The sequence below is a fragment of the Carcharodon carcharias genome, chromosome 1 (genome assembly GCF_017639515.1).
Source record: "Carcharodon carcharias isolate sCarCar2 chromosome 1, sCarCar2.pri, whole genome shotgun sequence".
Lineage (NCBI taxonomy): Eukaryota > Metazoa > Chordata > Chondrichthyes > Lamniformes > Lamnidae > Carcharodon > Carcharodon carcharias.
This window is the reverse complement of record NC_054467.1, coordinates 68,500,810-68,514,484: the sequence shown is the minus strand read 5'-3', so window position 1 is coordinate 68,514,484 and position 13,675 is coordinate 68,500,810. Positions and strand designations below refer to the sequence as shown.

The 13,675-nt window shown below is 39.3% G+C and overlaps 1 protein-coding gene across 2 annotated transcripts in view; it reads left to right on the top strand.

The window, feature by feature from the left end:
• lrba (LPS responsive beige-like anchor protein) overlaps window positions 1-13,675 on the top strand; it is a 917,803-nt gene that overhangs the window by 199,518 nt on the left and 704,610 nt on the right. For both annotated transcript variants that reach the window (XM_041200623.1, XM_041200530.1), the window contains exons 26-27: window positions 10,280-10,407; window positions 12,302-12,409. In XM_041200623.1, the coding sequence (XP_041056557.1) occupies window positions 10,280-10,407; window positions 12,302-12,409 (236 nt within the window). The remainder of the gene's footprint in view (window positions 1-10,279; window positions 10,408-12,301; window positions 12,410-13,675) is intronic.

Genomic DNA, 13,675 nt, shown 5'->3' with positions numbered 1-13,675 from the left:
CCTCCACCTCTCTTTGTATCATCTGCAAAATTAGCCAGGATGCCCTCAGTTCCAAATTCTAGATCATTAATGTATAAAGTGAAAAGTTGTGTTCCCAACACTGACCCCAGTGGAACTCCATTAGTCAGCGGCCGCCATCCTGAGAAGGACCTCCTTATCCCCACTCTCTGCCTCCTGCCAGACATCCAATCTTCTATCCATGCTAGTACCTTGCCTCTAACACCATGGGCTGTTATCTTACTGAGCAGCCTCCTGTGCAGCACCTTGTCGAAGGCCTTCTGGAAGTCCAAGTAGATAATATCCATTGGCTCTCCTTTGTCTAACCTAGTTGTTACTCCTCAACGAATTCTAACAGACTTGTCAGGCATGACCTCCCCTTGATGAAACCATGCTGACTTTGCCCTATTTTACAATATCTGTCTAGTTGTCTATTTTCTGTACTGAGGTACCCCTACAATTCATCAAGTAAATTGAGAAATCTGATCATCTGTTGAACAGTTTCTAACTCTGTTTAGTCTTAAGACTTAAGAACAGTTAGTTTTAAACTTGGACATCAAAATAAATTGTTGATTTGATTTCCTAACATTAAGCAAAAACAAACTAGATATATTGACCTTATTAATTTTATAAATGATCCAGATACTATCCTAGTTCTAAATACTGGTTCTGGTGGATGGATGGGGATACAGGCAGGGTGGTATTGCACAATGTAGCCTTTGCACCTTTGCAGAGCGGTAAATGACAATAAAAATTCAGAATTTCCACATTCATCTCTGCTTGTGATAAATCCTGAAGCTGCTATCAGATTCAGCAGGATAACGATGGTGAATGCTGTTAGTTTACATCAAAACCCTGTAAATTGGGGGTCAATATAAAATACAGCGTCATATATTAGAATTCCACAGATTCACTACTCTCTCAGAGAAGAAATTCCTTCTCATCTCTGTCTTAAATGGGTGACCCCATACTCTCAGATTATGCCCTCTGGCCCTAGACTCTCCCACAAGGGGAAACAACTCTCAGCATCTACCCTGTCAAGCCCCTTAAGGATCTTATATGTTTCAATAAAGTCGTCTCTCATTCTTTTAAACTCCAGTGAGCACAGGCCCACCTACTCAACCTCTCCTCATAAGAAAATCCCTCCAAACCCGGGACCAGCCTAGTGAACCTTCTCTGGACAGCCTCTAATGCCAGTGTATCTTTCCTTAGATAAAGGGATCAAAACTGTTCAGTGTTCTTTTGTGTGGCCTAATTAGTGCGATGTATAGTTTTAGCAAGACTTCCCTATTTTATACTCCATTCCCTTTGAAATAAAGGCCAACATTCCAATTGTCTTCCCGATTACCTGCTGAACTTGTATGCTAGTTTTTTTGCGATTAATGTGCAAGGACCCCCAAATCCCACTGTGCTGCAGCTTTCTACAGGCTTTCTCCATTTAAATAATATTCAGCTCCTCTACTCTTCCTGTCAAAGTGCATAACCTCACATTTTCCCACATTATATTTTATCTGCCAAGTTTTTGCCTACTCGCTTCACCTGTCTTTATCACTCTAGAGACTCCTTGTGTCATCCTCACCACCTGCCTTCCCACCTATTTTTGTATCATCCATAAATTCAGTGATAGTACATTTACTTCCCTCATCCAAGTCATTAATATATATTGTAAATAATTGTGGCCCCAGCACTGATCCCTGTGGCACTCTGCTTGGTTGTTATCCTGAAAATGCCCCCCTTATCCCAACTCTGTCTTCTATTAGTTAGCCAATCCGCTATCCATGCTAATATATCACTCCCAACACCGTGGGCTCTTATCTTATTAAGTCGCCTTATATGTGGTACCTTATTGATCGCCTTTTTGAAATCCAAATATATGACATCTACTGGTTCCCCTTTATCTATCCTGCTTGTTACCTCCTCAAAGAATTCTAATAAATTTGTCAGGCATGATTTCCCTTTCATGAAGCCATGCTGACTCTGCTTGATTATATTATGTATTTGTAAATGCTCTGCTACTACATTCTTTATAATAGACTAACATTTTCCCAATGACAGATGTTAAGCTAACTGGCCTATAGTTACCTGTATTTTGTCTCCCTTTTTGAATAAGGGTGTTACATTGGCAGTGTTCTAATCCTCTGGGAAGTTTCCAGAATCTAAGGAGTCTTGGAGATTACTAACAGTGCATCCACTATTTGTTTAGCTACTTCCTTTAATATTCTAGGATGCAAACTATCAAGTCTAGGGGACCTATCGGCTTCTAGCCCCATTAGTTTCCCTAATACTTTTTCTCTAGTGATAGTTATTGTATTTATTTCCTCCCCCTCCTTTTGTCCCTTGATTATTTAGTATTTTTGGAATGCCATTAGTTCCTTCTACCGTAAAGACTGAAGCAAAGTATTTAATCAATTCCTCTGCCATTTCCTGGTTCCCCATTATTATTTCCCCAGTCTCGTTCGCTAAAGGGCCTGTGTTCATTTTGGCCTCTCTCTTCCTTTTTATATATTTAAATAAGCTCTTACTGTCCATTTTTATATTACTTGCTAGTTTACCCTCAAAGTTTATTTTCTCCCACTTTATTTTTTTTGGTCATCTTTTGTTGGTTTTTAAAACTTTCCCAATCCTCTGGCTTACCACTAATCCTTGCCACATTGTATATTTTTTCTTTCATTTTGATACTATCCTTAACTTCCTTGGTTAACCATGGTTGGTTTATCCCCTTCCTAGAATCCTGCCTCCTCGCTGGGATATATCTTTGTTGTGAGCCATGAACTATTTTCTTAAACATCGACCATTGTTCATCAACTATCTTTTCTGCTAAACTCCTTTCCCAGTCCATTCCAGCCAACTCTGCCTTCATTCCTTTGTAATCACCCTTATTTAAGTTTAGCATAATTATTTCTCATCCAAGCCTCTCACTCTCAAGCTGAATGCTAAATTCTACCATGTTATAGTCACTGTTTCCTCGGGGATCTTTTACTCTCACAGAATTTATTAAACCTGCCTCATTACACACACACCAGACCCAAAATAGCCTGATCCCTGGTTGGATCCACAACACACTGTTCTAGGAAACTGTCCTGAATACACTCTATGAATTCTTGCTTGTGGCTGCCTCTGCCAATTTGATTTTTCCAACCTCCCTGAAGATTAAAGTCACCCATGATTAAATGTACTGCCTTTTTTTGCATGCCCTCATTATCTCCTGATTTGTTCTCTGTCCTACAGTATAGCTACTGTTAGGGGGCCTATAGATTACTCCCACCAGTGTTGTCTTCCCCTTGTTATTTCTTACTTTCATCCATTGGATTCCACACCACTGATCCAGGATCTTTTCTTGCTGTCGCACTAATTCCATCTTGCACTAACAAAGCTACCCCACCACCCTTTACTTCCTGCTTGTCCTTTAGAAAAGTCACGAGCCCCTGAATATTTAGTTCCCAGCTTTGATCTCCTTGTAACCATGTCTTTGTAATGGCTATAAGATCTTACCAATTAACCTCTATTTGTGCCTATAATTCATTTATTTTGTTCTGAATACGACGTGCATTTAGGTAGAACCATTAATTTTGCCTTTTTATCACTTTTTTCCCCCCGTTGACCCTATTTGCTGTTTTTTAAAAAATGTTTGTACACTCTGTCCCTTCCTGTCACACCCTGGGCATCATTACCTAAATAGCTGCCCTGCAATACTGCCATATCCTTTTAGTTTGTATACCGACATAGCCCCTCTCCAGAAACCCCCCTCCACCCCCCTCTATTTAGTTTAAAGCCCCCTCAACAGCCCTAGCTATTCGATTTGCCAGGACACTGGCTCCAACACGATTCGAGTGAAGCCAGTCACACCGGAACAGCTCCCTTCTACCCCAGTACTGGTGCCAGTGCCTCAAGAACTGAAACCCATTCCTCCCACACCAATCTTTGAGTTATGCATTTAACTCCTTGACTTTATTTACCCTATGCCAGTTTGCTCGTAGCTCAGGTAGTAATTCCGAGATTATTACCTTGTAGGCTCTGCTTTTTAATTTAGCTCCTAACTGTTCAAATTCTTTCAGCAGAACCTCCTTTCTAGTCCTATCAGTGTTGTTGGTACCAACATGGACGACGACGACAACTGGTTCCCTCACCTCCCAGTCCAAATTCCTCTCCTGTCCTGTAGGATTCATTAATTATTCTATGTCTCTTGTCACTACTTGGTTTAAATTACTTGGCAGCTCCTAGCCCCTCTGCATCTTATTCCCGCTGTCACCAAATTCCTGTTGCCACTCTATTTAGTGGATTCATCCAACTCTAGAAACCCAGAGACAGTGTTGGTAGCATTCATGAGTCGTGATTGTAGGCCATTTGAGAGGATCTTGGGAGTTAACCATGTAGTGTGGAACTGGAGCACTGTGAAAGATTTCAGGCTCCCTTCCTTGAAAAGCATTCATGAAACATGAGATCTTTGCATTCATCTAGAAAGGCAGATGGATCCCTGGTTTGACATCTCATTTGAAAAATGTCACCTCTGACAAAGCAATACTTTATCAATGTATGCACTTTTCTCTGTGGCAGGGATTGAATCCACAACCTTCTGACTCTGAGACAAGAGTGCTAACTATTTGAACTAAATTGTTATGTGAATATAATGAAAGAATAACTGCATAGTTCCTTTCTGTATGTGAATTATGTGCAGCACCAAGGTTTTGGTTCTCCCTCCTTGACCTGTTTGCAGCCTTTGACACAGTTGACCACACCACCTTCTTCCACCACCTTCCCACTGCTGTCCAGCTGGGTGGGACAGCTCTTGCCAGTTTCATTCTTATCCGTCTAATTTTAGCCAGCATATCCCTTGCAATTGCATCTCTTCTTGCTCCTATACCGTTACCTCTTGTGTCCCATAAGGAGCTTTCTTTGGCCCCATCCTTTTTCTCATCTACATACTGACCCTTGGTGACATGAACCAAAAGCACAGTGTAAGTTTTCACATGTATGCTGACAACACCCAACTCTCCCTCACCACTGCCTCTCTCAACTCCACCAGTGTTGCTAAATTATCAGACTGATTATTCGACATCTCACGTTGGATGAGCAGAAATTTCCTCCAATTAAATATTGGAAAGACTGAAGTCAATGTTTTTAGTCCCTGCTCCAAAATCCGTTCTCTAGCCACTGACTTCATCCCTCTGTCTGGCAACAGTTTGAGATTAAGCCAGTCTGTTCTCAACTTTAGTGTCACATTTGCCCTTAGCTGTTGACTACCTATTTCCATCTCCATAACATTTTCCAATGCACTTCTGGCTGGTTTCCCACATTCCACCCTCCATAAACTTAAGGTCACCCAAAGCCCTGCTACCCATGTCTTAACTTGCACCTAGTCCAAATCACCAATCACCCCTGTGCTTGCTGACCTACATTAGTCCCCTGTCAAGCAACATCTTGGTTTTAAAGTTCTCATCCTTGTTTTCAAACCCCTTGATGGTCTCGCCACTTCCTATCTCTTGTAATCTCTTCCAGCTCTATAACCCTCAGATATCTTACGTTCATCTAATTCTGGCCTCTTGTGCATCCCCGATTTTAATTGCGCCACCATTGGTGGCCATGCCTTCAGTTGCGTAGGCCTTAAGCTTTGGAATTCCTTTCCTACGCCTCTCTGTCTCTCTATCTCACTTACCTCTTTTAAGATACTGCTTAAAACTTTTGGTCATCTGACCTTATATCTCCTTTTGTGGATTGTTGTCACATTTTGTTTTAAATATAAGTTGTAGTCACTTCTCACACAACATGTGAAAACGACTGCTAATTGCAGTAACGTTGTACACTGGCTCTCTTTGAGCTACCTTTGTGCGACCCTGTTCCAATTTGTTATTGAGTTTCATGCAGCTCTGTTTCTCTGCTTGACCTTTTTATTGATAAGGTTTCTATGTAATTTTAAAAAAAATACATTTGTACATTAGGTAATCTACAACACATATGTAAATTTCATTTCAAAATCAAGTTTAGGCATGTCTTAAAATATTTGTCATTTTAATCTCTATTATTATATTAATGCATCACTACCCATTTTATATGAATGTAAAACTTGAAAATAACATTCTTCATTTTGCTAAGTTGTAAAATATGATTGAATGGAAATGTGTCAGTGTTCTATTTCCTTTTAATCCATTAAAAGAATGGATAGGAAAAGATTTTGCTGTGTTCCTCGGTGCTCGAGTTTATTTAATACAATTAAAAATTTATAAGGTAGTTTCTGCAGAGCTTGCAAGGAATCGTGTTTGTGTCAGTACTTTAGATGATGGCTTCAAATGTGTCTAAATTTGAATAGCTATATGAATGTTCTAATGGAAATGCTATTCTGGACTGACTCAACTTATATTGGTTAGTCTGAATCTTTTACAGTTGACATCATTCATGTATATGATGTGTAAAACCATTGAGGCCCTCCCTGTCATATTATAAAGGATACTTGTTCCTTTACTTATTAGCAAAGGCCTAACCAGTAGGATATTGAATTCATGTATTCTAAATCTCAGTATTTGTCAGGTTTAAATCTCCCAAGAACAGTGCATAATTCTAGTGCTAAAAAGGTAAGTTTAATACAGTACCTGTTTTCAGATATTACATGCATTGAAATGCATTGTGTTCCATGCCACTATAACGTCAAGTACTTGTTTTCTTGATTACCTTCCTGCATGCAGGGCACCAGTGCCTAGTGTATGCACTATCAGGAAGAATACACAGATGAATGTAGTTTGGATGTTTCAGGTTAGAAGCTTTCAGGTAGGAGTATCGAGTGTATTAGCTGTTAGGTATGAATGTGTTTTGTAATTCTGCTGTTACTTTTCTATTACTATTTTTTTTGAATTATTTTCATATTTGTGGCAGTAGCTTGATGCATAAGAGGATATAATTGAAAACGAAGACTGAAAACAGCCCAGAACAGTGAACTTCACCCATGAACAGTCATAAAATGGTTTGCCAGAACGCCATGTGATATGTAGAAATAATGTAGCACCAATGGTGGTGCTCCATGAGCTTCCAGAAAATGATTGCTTGTTTTTAAATGAAAAATTGAATGAATGTGCATTGTTTCTTACAACTACAATCCAAATACTTTATTTAAATCAGTAAATCAGCAGTTGTCCTTAAATGCATTTCAACACATTTGTTAGGCCTCCCACATCATTGCCAAGTCCTACAGATCTGACTACTAGTCTTTCAAGACCCCATTCTTCCAACCTGTATTCCAAAAGAAACTCAAACTTTTCATATGGAACATTGGGCAGGAACTTCACAGCATCTTTACAGTGCAGAAGGAGGGCATTCGGCCCATTGGGTCTGCACTGGATCTCTGAAAGAGCATTCCACCTAGTCCCACACCCCTGCCTTATTCCTGTAACTTTGCACATAGCAATTCAATTCCCTTTTGAATACCTCGATCGAACCTGCCTCCACCACTCTTTAACGAAATTGTTCCAGACTCCAACCACCCTCTGGGAGAAAATTTTTTCCCCACGTCACATTTACTCTTTTTGCCAATTATTTTGAATATGTGCCCTCTAGTTCTTGATGTTCTCGAGTGGGAACAGTTTCTCACTTTTTACCATGTCCGTGCCGCTCAGGATCTTAAATACCTCTATCAAGTCTCCTCTCAGCTGCCTTTTCTCCAAGGAAAACCGTCCCAATCTCTCTAACCTATCCTCATAGCTACAGTTCTTTATCCCTGGAATCATTCTTGTGAATCTCCTCTGTACTCTCTCCAATGCCTTCACATCCTTCCTCGAGTATGGTGCCCAGAACAGAATGCAGTACTCCAGATGAGGCCTAACTAATGTATTATACAAGTTCAACATGACCTCCTTACTTTTGTGCTCAATGCCCCTATTAATAAAGCCTAAGATACTATATGCTTTATTCACTGATCTCTCAACATGCCCTGCCATCTTCAATTACCTATGTACACCGAGGCCCCTCTGTTCCTGCACCTCCTTTGGAGGCTCTCCTTTTATTTTATACTCGAACCGAGTCATTCCATGGTGAAACACCATTATGGCAATGTGCTGAATTAGACGCCTTTTTAATATTTTTCATTACATAAAGTTAGTGAACTAAATGACTCTTAACTATACCTGTTGTTCTGTGTGTATCACCTTATTTTGGAATTAAGATTTGCATCAAACTGCATTTCCTGTTAACTCGCTCTGCCTTTGGAAAGATTTATGTGATATATGTGTGAAAGATAATGTTTAAAAAAAACCATCCATTTGACATCACCTTGTATGAGTCCTTATAGGGACTTTTATAGCCCTATAGTAGGTAAGCTGATCACTTTTCGGGATCACTGAACTTAAGGAATTGACAGAAGGCCTGAATTTTTCACATCACCTGTATGTGTTGCAATAATGAGGTTTATAAGATTATACTGTCGAAGGGTCATGAGGACTCGAAACGTCAACTCTTTTCTTCTCCACCGATGCTGCCAGACCTGCTGAGTTTTTCCAGGTAATTCTGTTTTTGTTTTGTTATAAGATTATATATTGGGGCTGTGTCCTAAATTTGAGGTAAAGGAAGGGAGTCATGTGACCTGTTCTGCAGTCTGCCCGATGATAAGCCTGGGTGGTTTGATTGTTATAGATCAAAAGAAGACTCGGATTATTTTACTGAGAGGAAAGTGCAAGTATTTCTTCTATAAGATAATGACTACAGTATCTGAGTATACCATGAGTAGACCCTGAGTGTCCCAAAGTCTGAGCAAGGCGTTATGGGTATCAAGCTGTAAACAGTGCTGCTGTAAGCTATCCCTTTACTTCTAATGTGAAAGGGAGTTGGTATCAAAGATATCTAAGTAGAAATGCTAATTAGTCACAAAGCTAATGTGATTCCCAATGCCGTGGGGAAGAGGGTAGAGGGAGCCAATTTTGACATTAGGTTACAGACTTAAATAAAATATATAAATCGAATATCACAGACAGACAGAGAGCGTTTTGCAATTTTTGTCTTATGTGGTTCACAGCCATCTGAGAGATAAAGCAAGAGCTAGAAGCAGCCAGGTTTGCACCTTAAACAGAGAAAATCTGACTGTATCATTGACCATGCAGAATGCAGGTGGGAGATTACACTCAGATTGAAGACTCTGTGTGTGAGGATTTAAAGGAGGCTGGAAGATTAGCCTAGTTTGGCATTAGAGGAAGGGATCTACACCTTAATCTCCTTAGTGAAAGGCAGTTCTAGGATTAGAAAATCCCTCGCTGGGAAAGTAAAAAGGAAGAAAGCTCTTGGGAGCTGAGAATTTTAGCCTCATCCACTTATGGTTATAAATTATGCTGTCCCTTAATGGAAATTTTTTGATTGTGCTGAAAGTTAAATGGGGCATCTCTTCCTATAGTCGAACGTATAAGCTGCCTACAAAAAAGAGAATAGGGTTTAGTTAATGGTGTTCTTCAGCCATTTGTTACAGTAAAAGTTTTAAAATGTGAATACTTGATGTCATTCATTCAGCTATTCACTGCAAATTTGAATTTCTCTTTAAAGGTTATTGGTCTCTACGGTAATCGTAACACTATTTGTATGTTTTTCCAAAAGGGAAGATTAATTTAAAGCCTCCTGTTTCAGGCATTATGATGTAGATGTTTTGGGTATACCAAACATACATGATTGAAACTCTGAAATTTCATTGTTTGGGGAAGAATGAATAACTTACATTCCTTTACTTGCTTCATACTTTTTCCTTCTCAAGTTTATAATTCCTGCATTCCATTCCCATGTAATTTTCTAGATTGCTATCGGAGCACTTAATGCTTCTCATGCTACCAAATGCCTCTGATTTCCCTCCAGCGTATCAATGGTGTGACTATAATATGGAGAGTAATATGAGGATTGAATTGGTTTTGGACTTTGCGGAAGATTGGGAATGCCCCTTCACCATGAAATTTGACTGGCATGCTGGAAACAGGCAGCAGATTGGCAATGTTTAATAATTACATGAAAGGCCAGTGTGGAGACTTAATTCAATGGCTGTCAAAATTGGCTAACAGTGAGAATATGGATTTATGGCGAGCAGGAGAGAGACATGTTGCAGGTGAAAGGAAGACCATTCAAATTACCCATAGTCTTTATTGGGAGTGCCAGTGGACTTAAATAATCAGTACAACGTACAAACGCAAAATTATCATTGGCATTGGCACTAGTTTTCTTTTGACTAGTGTAAAAATGATTTTCTTTGCAGGTATTTGAGATTCATATCTAAAAAATGTCTTCCTGTTCAGTCACCTATAATCTGACTTTTTATTTTCTCTCCCTCCAGTGTGCGCTGTGGCAGTCAGAAACTGTTTGGAATGTCAGCAAGTATGCCGAGCAAAGGCTGGTGCTGTTAGCGCAAAAGCTCAAAAAACAATGCAAAGCTTCATTGGAAGTGCAAAGTCAACAGCCAAGGCAAGTGTATGATTTGTACGCAGAACACGGACCCAGATAAATGGAAGTATTTTTCATCTGTTCGCTAGATAACTGTTGTGTGTTACAGTCAGGTGAGAAGTGGTAGAATGGTTCCCCCCTCTTTCCACCCTCAGTTGATCGCAACAGGTGTTTTTGAAGAATTTGCTTGTGTTTAACCATTTTAAGTGCTGTGACTGTAAAAGGCACAGAAAGACAGGTTTACTTGTACATTTTAAAAGAAAAGACAATAGTGTTTATTGTATTTAACACCCGATCTAAATAAAATATAAAAATGCTCCAACTCTCTCATGCCTGCAACAGTTCACGCACAAACACACACACACAACTAAGTTACAAAATGGGAGGGTAGGTTAAATTATTTGAGTCCAAAAAAGTCAGTTGTATATGGATCCCTGTAGATTTATGATTTGGATGGCTTCAGACGGGGCTCAATGGTCTTTCCAGATTCTGCATCAAGGCGATTTAAAGATGTTGATGGATGATTTCTGCCTTTTCTTCTGGAGTCAGCAGTTGCTGGGTTGATATTTAAGATGCTGCTGGTCAAAAAACAGTCAAGGCACAAGCTTGCAGGATGGCTAGCGAGAGAGAGTGCCCACTCAAGGTCTTTCTGGTGTTACTCTGACTGGCCTGGATATAAACACAGAGGGTTAACTTGCTTATCACATGATCTCCTCTCAGAAGCTGGCCAGTCACCCAAATGTGGTCTTGGCAAGCTGATTCCAGGTCCATTGATTAAAAATGATGAGGTTATGACCAGTGGAGTTCCCTTCTCAGCTGGGGTCCATTGTCTAAAATGATTGGGTCTCATGGCTTGGTCCACACCCAGTTGAATACACAGGTTATGGCTGGATGTTTTGTGAATGGTTCAGGAGATAGGACATTCACACTCAACTAAGTTAATTGTCTCTGGTGGGCTACTTCTAGACAATCCATCACCTTGCTGATAGTTTTGTAATTTAAGAGTACAGCTAAGTGAATGTTGTCAATTTAGAGCTGCTGTTTAAGTCACTTAAAATGCTGTTGTTCAATCTTTTTAAACTTATTCAATGATTTCAACCCATTCAATAAATGAAGTAATTTTTGATATAAAACATGTATTAAACACGTTATAAAACCATTTCTTTACAAATTTATTCCACAGCAGACAATTTTGAAATATGGCATTGCATTGCATACAAGATCAATAGGCACAGCTTAATTGTATAGATTTCTGAAGTTAATGAAAAAGACAAACATTTGGAGTATAGGTATGCTCAGCTCATTCCTAGATCTACGGAACAGTTAGATTTTAACCAGTGCCACACTGTACCCTCCTAGGAGATTTGCAGTGGGAATGGGTATAGAGAGTTACCTGTCCTTTTAGGATTTGTCTGGCTAAGAACAGGATCTGATAATCTGTAGCAGCCTGTTTCTGTTCATGGGGATTCACATTTTGAATGCAGGGTGGTGGGTAAAGAGTAGAATTTATTGTCGAATTGTAAAAAAGTCACAGTTGTACTGGTCTGTCCACACACTGATTGAAGTCTTTCTCATCTAATTGTTTACTTCTATCAATTAATTGTGCTGATGGAAGTAAAGCCAGACGTCTCTTTATCGCCACCCTGCACCTCCCAAAAGCCTTATTTGTCTGGATTTAAATCAAGTCCTTAAGAGTAAAAGGGTAATGTTCTAACAATCCACCACCCAGTTGTCACTCGAAGGAGGATAAATTTGATAAAAGGGGGAATTTAACAAAAATGTGTATAGAAAAAAACTGTTTAGTGATAGATTTGTTGCACAAATTAATAAATTTTGGAATAAATTGTTTTGATTTATAATGCGCTTTTTATTTGCGGAGTATGGTTTATGACAGCTTCCTATTTGTTTATTTTAGAGTTCTAGTGATGCTGTAACAGGTGGTATTTCACCAATAAGAGATTATGACCGATTGTTGCAAGATATGGACATCAATCGACTTCGAGCAGTGGTATTCAGAGATGTTGTAAGTTTCACATTGTGATTTTTAGTTATTTTTATCTTGCTAAGTAATTTTCATGAGCAATTACAATTAACTTCTAAAAGGCTTGTTTCAAAAGGTTGTATGAAAAACCCAACTGTTTGACAAATGTCTTTTGGGGTAGGGAAACGGCCATCCCTACCAAGCCTACCTAGTCAGACCTGTATGTACCTTCAGTCTTGCATTAGATGACTGACTCTTAATTGCATGAAGTGGCCTCAGGATACAAAGGAACATGTAATAAATGAGGCCTTTCCTTTGATGCCTGCAAACAAATTTATAAATATTGCTTAAAATGCATTGGATTCAAATTATGATGGTAAGGCAGTTTCATATTAGATTTAAATCACTGATGGTAAGCGCATTCACTTCTGTGGCAAATTAGTGCATCTGTGTTTTTTGTGATCTAGGAGATGCCATATGGAGGTTAGAAGGAAGGAATTTTACAGAACTGGCACTTTATAGATGTTATTATGTTGCCATTACTGTGAATTTATATCATAATATTGAATAATCAATAACTTGTGCACTCATCAACCATGCCAGAAAGTGTTATGATGTGGACTTTCTCCTGTGATTCTCCACATTTTGGTCCACCTGGAAGAAGTTGGGGACACAATTTGTTGATGGGAAGAAAAATTGGAGTTGGGGCAACTGGTTGATCACGATATTCGTAAACTTTGTAACAGTGAAATATTTAAACAACCAAATTTCCTTAGCCTTTTCCAGTGTTTGAATACTGTATTTGGAGGAGGTGGGGTAAAAAAATTGGGCTGAGACTCAATGAAGCTCCCCGTCCTGGCCATTGAAATTTAACAGCCATTGGTGGGTGGATGCATGATATGCCCGTCTGCAAATTAATGGGTGCATGCAAATACAGGAATTTTGAAGCCAACATGGTAATTCCTTATTTCTGTCCTTACCAATGACGAGCAAAAGGAATATGTGTTTTGTTCATACCTAGCATTGCTAAGGGTGTCAGAGGGTTTCTCCTCTGTAGTCAATTCCATAGCGATTGACTGTAATGAAGAATCCAGCTTTTTGGAAAAAGACAAAATTTATTTAGACCCTTTCTGGGCCCAGCCACACAATACTGTTCTGAAGGAGAGTCTAATTTGACTCAAAACATTAACTCTGTTTCTCTCTCCACAGATGTTGCCAGACCTGCTGAGCATTTCCAGCCCTTGTTTTTTTTTCAGATTTCCAGCAAACACAGTATTTTGTTTTTATTACAAATAATATGTTGCTCAG